At 42.7% G+C, this 7,630-nt stretch overlaps 1 protein-coding gene across 1 annotated transcript in view; it reads left to right on the plus strand.

Moving 5' to 3' along the window:
* Positions 1–6,863, plus strand: part of LOC127921824 (protein tweety homolog 2-like) — a gene marked incomplete at its 5' end in the record, with an annotated part of 28,667 nt that extends 21,804 nt beyond the window's left edge. The window contains one exon of the mRNA XM_052505416.1: positions 6,614–6,863. Within this exon, the coding sequence (XP_052361376.1) occupies positions 6,614–6,838 (225 nt within the window). The remainder of the gene's footprint in view (positions 1–6,613) is intronic.
* Positions 6,864–7,630: the final 767 nt, after the last annotated feature.

The raw sequence follows: 7,630 nt of genomic DNA on the forward strand, positions 1-7,630 counted from the left end.
TTTACAGTATGATCCAGAGATATGCTTCCACCTCTCCTTCCAGACCAGGTAGACCTATAGACCTATAGACTGTGAGGCTTCCACCTCTCCTTCCAGGCCAGGTAGACCTATAGACCTATAGGCTGTGAGGCTTCCACCTCTCCTTCCAGACCAGGTAGACCTATAGACCAGGTAGACCTATAGACCTATAGGCTGTGAGGCTTCCACCTCTCCTTCCAGACCTATAGACCTATAGGCTGTGAGGCTTCCACCTCTCCTTCCAGACCTATAGACCTATAGGCTGTGAGGCTTCCACCTCTCCTTCCAGACCTATAGACCTATAGGCTGTGAGGCTCCTACCTCCCCTTCCTGTTGGTCGGGCTGGGGTGAAAGATGAACGTTGTGGTGTGTGGTGGGGGCAGGGCATTTGTGCAGTTTCCTGGCAATCAGAGACCTTCCCGAGAGACCTGCGGAGGAGAGGAGGATGTGTTACATAGTGTCCTTACTGTCTTACCACATAGCTGCTCTCTCTGGCTCCATACTGTCAGGTTACTGTATTCCAAGTGGTACTCTGTTCCCTATGAATTTCACTACTGTTGACCTATACAGCAGGAACAATAGTACTATATACTGTATATACAGTACCAGTCAAAAGTTTAGACACACCTACTCAAGGGTTTGTCTTTATTTTTACTATTTTAGCCTAGTGGTTAGAGCGTTGGACTAGTAACCGGAAGGTTGCGAGTTCAAACCCCCGAGCTGACAAGGTACAAATCTGTCGTTCTGCCCCTGAACAGGCAGTTAATCCACTGTTCCCAGGCCGTCACTGAAAATAAGAATGTGTTCTTAACTGACTTGCCTGGTTAAATAAAGGTAAAATTTAAAATATATTTTTTTTAAATTGCGCTTGATGGTTTTTGCGACTGCACTTGAAGAAACTTTCTGTTTCAAAGTAATGATGGACTGTTGTTTCTCTTTGTATATTTGAGCTGTTCTTGCCATAATATGGACTTGGTATTTTACCAAATAGGGGTATCTTCTGTATACCACCCCTACCTTGTCACAACACAACTAATTGCCTCAAACGCATTATTAAGAAGGAAAGAAATTCCACAATTTAACTTTTAACAAGGCACACCTGTTAATTGAAATGCATTCCAGGTGACTACCTCATGAAGCTGGTTGAGAGAATGCCAAGAGTGTGCAAAGCTGTCATCAAGGCAAAGGGTGGCTACTTTTAAGAATCTAAAATCTAAAATGGATTTTGATCTGTTTAACTTTTTCTTGGTTACTACATGATTCCATATATGTTATTTCACCATTTTGATGTCTTCACTATTATTCTACAATGTAACAAAAATAATAAAAATACAGAAAAACTCTTGAATGAGTAGGTGTGTTCAAACATTTGATTGGTTCTGTATGTATGGTATGGTATTTTGTGTGTGTGCGTCAGTATGTGTGTTATGCAGCTCAGGAAACTGTGGCGTTACAACACTAGCTTACTACTGGGACTCACTCAGGAAACTGAGGAGAATGTCAACAACACCAACTTGGAGACTGAAGCATGGTGATGCAATTTACTGACACATAACTGGATTGGTTTTGATACTGTCAACATAGCCTAGTCTAAGATACTAGTTGAACTAGGACTGGTTTTGATACTATCAACATAGCCTAGTCTAAGATACTAGTTGAACTAGGATTGGTTTTGATACTATCAACATAGCCTAGTCTAAGATACTAGTTGAACTAGGACTGGTTTTGATACTATCAACATAGCCTAGTCTAAGATACTAGTTGAACTAGGATTGGTTTTGATACTATCAACATAGCCTAGTCTAAGATACTAGTTGAACTAGGACTGGTTTTGATACTATCAACATAGCCTAGTCTAAGATACTAGTTGAACTAGGACTGGTTTTGATACTGTCAACATAGCCTAGTCTAAGATACTAGTTGAACTAGGACTGGTTTTGATACTATCAACATAGCCTAGTCTAAGATACTAGTTGAACTAGGATTGGTTTTGATACTATCAACATAGCCTAGTCTAAGATACTAGTTGAACTAGGACTGGTTTTGATACTATCAACATAGCCTAGTCTAAGATACTAGTTGAACTAGGACTGGTTTTGATACTGTCAACATAGCCTAGTCTAAGATACTAGTTGAACTAGGACTGGTTTTGATACTATCAACATAGCCTAGTCTAAGATACTAGTTGAACTAGGATTGGTTTTGATACTATCAACATAGCCTAGTCTAAGATACTAGCTGAACTAGGACTGGTTTTGATACTATCAACATAGCCTAGTCTAAGATACTAGCTGAACTAGGACTGGTTTTGATACTGTCAACATAGCCTAGTCTAAGATACTAGTTGAATTAGGACTGGTTTTGGTACTGTCAACATAGCCTAGTCTAAGATACTAGCTGAACTAGGACTGGTTTTGATACTGTCAACATAGCCTAGTCTAAGATACTAGTTGAACTAGGACTGGTTTTGGTACTGTCAACATAGCCTAGTCTAAGATACTAGCTGAACTAGGACTGGTTTTGATACTGTCAACATAGCCTAGTCTAAGATACTAGCTGAACTAGGACTGGTTTTGATACTGTCAACATAGCCTAGTCTAAGATACTAGTCGAACTAGCTGGACTAGGACTGGTTTTGATACTGTCAACATAGCCTAGTCTAAGATACTAGTTGAACTAGCTGGACTAGGACTGGTTTTGGTACTGTCAACATAGCCTAGTCTAAGATACTAGCTGAACTAGGACTGGTTTTGATACTGTCAACATAGCCTAGTCTAAGATACTAGCTGAACTAGGACTGGTTTTGATACTATCAACATAGCCTAGTCTAAGATACTAGCTGAACTAGGACTGTTTTGATACTGTCAACATAGCCTAGTCTAAGATACTAGCTGAACTAGGACTGGTTTTGATACTGTCAACATAGCCTAGTCTAAGATACTAGCTGAACTAGGACTGGTTTTGATACTGTCAACATAGCCTAGTCTAAGATACTAGCTGAACTAGGACTGGTTTTGATACTGTCAACATAGCCTAGTCTAAGATACTAGCTGAACTAGGACTGGTTTTGATACTGTCAACATAGCCTAGTCTAAGATACTAGTTGAACTAGGACTGGTTTTGATACTGTCAACATAGCCTAGTCTAAGATACTAGCTGAACTAGGACTGGTTTTGATACTGTCAACATAGCCTAGTCTAAGATACTAGCTGAACTAGGACTGGTTTTGATACTGTCAACATAGCCTAGTCTAAGAGACTAGCTGAACTAGGACTGGTTTTGATACTATCAACATAGCCTAGTCTAAGTGACTAGCTGAACTAGGACTGGTTTTGATACTGTCAACATAGCCTAGTCTAAGATACTAGCTGAACTAGGACTGGTTTTGATACTATCAACATAGCCTAGTCTAAGATACTAGCTGAACTAGGACTGGTTTTGATACTATCAACATAGCCTAGTCTAAGATACTAGCTGAACTAGGATTGGTTTTGATACTATCAACATAGCCTAGTCTAAGATACTAGCTGAACTAGGATTGGTTTTGATACTGCCAACATAGCCTAGTCTAAGATACTAGCTGAACTAGGACTGGTTTTGATACTATCAACATAGCCTAGTCTAAGATACTAGCTGAACTAGGACTGGTTTTGATACTATCAACATAGCCTAGTCTAAGATACTAGCTGAACTAGGACTGGTTTTGATACTATCAACATAGCCTAGTCTAAGATACTAGCTGAACTAGGACTGGTTTTGATACTATCAACATAGCCTAGTCTAAGATACTAGCTGAACTAGGATTGGTTTTGATACTGCCAACATAGCCTAGTCTAAGATACTAGCTGAACTAGGACTGGTTTTGATACTATCAACATAGCCTAGTCTAAGATACTAGCTGAACTAGGATTGGTTTTGATACTGCCAACATAGCCTAGTCTAAGATACTAGCTGAACTAGGACTGGTTTTGATACTATCAACATAGCCTAGTCTAAGATACTAGCTGAACTAGGACTGGTTTTGATACTATCAACATAGCCTAGTCTAAGATACTAGCTGAACTAGGACTGGTTTTGATACTATCAACATAGCCTAGTCTAAGATACTAGCTGAACTAGGACTGGTTTTGATACTATCAACATAGCCTAGTCTAAGATACTAGCTGAACTAGGATTGGTTTTGATACTGCCAACATAGCCTAGTCTAAGATACTAGCTGAACTAGGACTGGTTTTGATACTATCAACATAGCCTAGTCTAAGATACTAGCTGAACTAGGATTGGTTTTGATACTGCCAACATAGCCTAGTCTAAGATACTAGCTGAACTAGGACTGGTTTTGATACTATCAACATAGCCTAGTCTAAGATACTAGCTGAACTAGGATTGGTTTTGATACTGCCAACATAGCCTAGTCTAAGATACTAGCTGAACTAGGACTGGTTTTGATACTATCAACATAGCCTAGTCTAAGATACTAGCTGAAGTAGCTGAACTAGGACTGGTTTTGATACTGTCAACATAGCCTAGTCTAAGATACTAGCTGAACTAGGACTGGTTTTGATACTATCAACATAGCCTAGTCTAAGATACTAGCTGAACTAGGATTGGTTTTGATACTGCCAACATAGCCTAGTCTAAGATACTAGCTGAACTAGGACTGGTTTTGATACTGCCAACATAGCCTAGTCTAAGATACTAGCTGAACTAGGACTGGTTTTGATACTGCCAACATAGCCTAGTCTAAGATACTAGCTGAACTAGGACTGGTTTTGATACTGTCAACATAGCCTAGTCTAAGATACTAGCTGAAGTAGCTGAACTAGGACTGGTTTTGATACTGTCAACATAGCCTAGTCTAAGATACTAGCTGAACTAGGACTGGTTTTGATACTGTCAACATAGCCTAGTCTAAGATACTAGCTGAAGTAGCTGAACTAGGACTGGTTTTGATACTGTCAACAAACTTTTGACTGGTACTGTATATACTACAACAACTTGGAGTGGCAGATTTAAGGCATTGGCTCTAATAATGTTCTTAGGTAGTTCTGCTATAGGCCAGTACTAGACATGGTAGAGTTATGCTAGAGGTCAGTACTAGACATAGGAGAGTTCTGCTAGAGGCCAGTACTAGACATAGGAGAGTTCTGCTAGAGGCCAGTACTAGACATGGTAGAGTTCTGCTAGAGGCCAGTACTAGACATGGTAGAGTTCTGCTAGAGACCAGTACTAGACATGGTAGAGTTCTGCTATAGGCCAGTACTAGACATGGTAGAGTTCTGCTAGAGGCCAGTACTAGACATGGTAGAGTTCTGCTAGAGACCAGTACTAGACATGGTAGAGTTCTGCTAGAGGCCAGTACTAGACATGGTAGAGTTCTGCTAGAGGCCAGTACTAGACATAGTAGAGTTCTGCTAGAGGCCAGTACTAGACATGGTAGAGTTCTGCTAGAGGCCAGTACTAGACATAGGAGAGTTCTGCTAGAGGCCAGTACTAGACATGGTAGAGTTCTGCTAGCGACCAGTACTAGACATGGTAGAGTTCTGCTAGAGGCCAGTACTAGACATAGTAGAGTTCTGCTAGAGGCCAGTACTAGACATAGGAGAGTTCTGCTAGAGGTCAGTACTAGACATAGGAGAGTTCTGCTAGAGGCCAGTACTAGACATAGGAGAGTTCTGCTAGAAGCCAGTACGAGACATAGTAGAGTTCTGCTAGTGACCAGTACTAGACATAGGAGAGTTCTGCTAGAGGTCAGTACTAGACATAGGAGAGTTCTGCTAGCGACCAGTACTAGACATGGTAGAGTTCTGCTAGAGGCCAGTACTAGACATAGAAGAGTTCTGCTAGAGGTCAGTACTAGACATAGGAGAGTTCTGCTAGCGACCAGTACTAGACATGGTAGAGTTCTGCTAGAGGCCAGTACTAGACATGGTAGAGTTCTGCTAGAGGCCAGTACTAGACATGGTAGAGTTCTGCTAGAGGCCAGTACTAGACATAGTAGAGTTCTGCTAGAGGTCAGTACTAGACATAGTAGAGTTCTGCTAGAGACCAGTACTAGACATGGTAGAGTTCTGCTAGAGGTCAGTACTAGACATAGTAGAGTTCTGCTAGCGACCAGTACTAGACATAGGAGAGTTCTGCTAGAGGTCAGTACTAGACATAGGAGAGTTCTGCTAGCGACCAGTACTAGACATGGTAGAGTTCTGCTAGAGGCCAGTACTAGACATAGGAGAGTTCTGCTAGAGGCCAGTACTAGACATAGGAGAGTTCTGCTAGTGACCAGTACTAGACATAGTAGAGCTCTGCTAGAGGCCAGTACTCTTCCCTTCTCCATTTCTCTCTCTCTCTCTCTCTCTCTCTCTCTCTCTCTCTCTCTCTCTCTCTCTCTCCCCCTTTCTCTCCCTTCTCCATCTCTCTCTCTCTCCCTTCTCCATATCTCTCTCGACCCCTTCTCTATCTCATCTTTCTCTCTCTCTCTCGCCCACCATCTTCTATATCTCATCTCTCTCTCTCTCTCGCCCACCATCTTCTCTATCTCATCTCTCTCTCTCTCGCCCTCCATCTTCTCTGTCTCATCTCTCTCTCTCTCTTCCAGGTCTCCAGTTCTCTGGGCAGTATGGAGGTGGGTCTGCAGCAGCACCTGAATCGTCTGGATGAGATCTTTGCTGCGCGGGGAGACTATGTCCAGGCCTTGAGGTTCATGGGTCAGATGGCTGACAACATTATCAGACAGCTGACCGCCATGCCGGACCTCAGCAAGGACAAGGTGGACCTGTCGGCCATCGCTGATCAGACAGATCACGTAGAATACTACAGGTGAGAGGAGGAGACAGACAGACAGACCTGTCGGCCATCGCTGATCAGACAGATCACGTAGAATACTACAGGTGAGAGGAGACAGACAGACAGACAGACCTGTCGGCCATCGCTGATCAGACAGATCACGTAGAATACTACAGGTGAGAGGAGACAGACAGACAGACAGACAGACAGACAGACAGACAGACAGACAGACAGACAGACAGACAGACAGACAGACAGACCTGTCGGCCATCGCTGATCAGACAGATCACGTAGAATACTACAGGTGAGAGGAGGAGACAGACAGACAGACAGACAGACAGACAGACAGACAGACAGACCTGTCGGCCATCGCTGATCAGACAGATCACGTAGAATACTACAGGTGAGAAGAGGAGACAGACAGACAGACAGACAGACAGACAGACAGACAGACAGACAGACCTGTCGGCCATCGCTGATCAGACAGATTACGTAGAATACTACAGGTGAGAAGAGGAAACAGACAGACAGACAGACATACCTGTCGGCCATCGCTGATCAGACAGATTACGTAGAATACTACAGGTGAGAGGAGGAAACAGACAGACAGACAGACCTGTCGGCCATCGCTGATCAGACAGATTACGTAGAATACTACAGGTGAGAAGAGGAAACAGACAGACAGACATACCTGTCGGCCATCGCTGATCAGACAGATTACGTAGAATACTACAGGTGAGAGGAGGAAACAGACAGACAGACCTGTCGGCCATCGCTGATCAGACAGATCACGTAGAATACTACAGGTGAGAAGAGGAGACAGACAGAC

Source organism: Oncorhynchus keta, unplaced genomic scaffold (genome assembly GCF_023373465.1).
Source record: "Oncorhynchus keta strain PuntledgeMale-10-30-2019 unplaced genomic scaffold, Oket_V2 Un_contig_23749_pilon_pilon, whole genome shotgun sequence".
Lineage (NCBI taxonomy): Eukaryota > Metazoa > Chordata > Actinopteri > Salmoniformes > Salmonidae > Oncorhynchus > Oncorhynchus keta.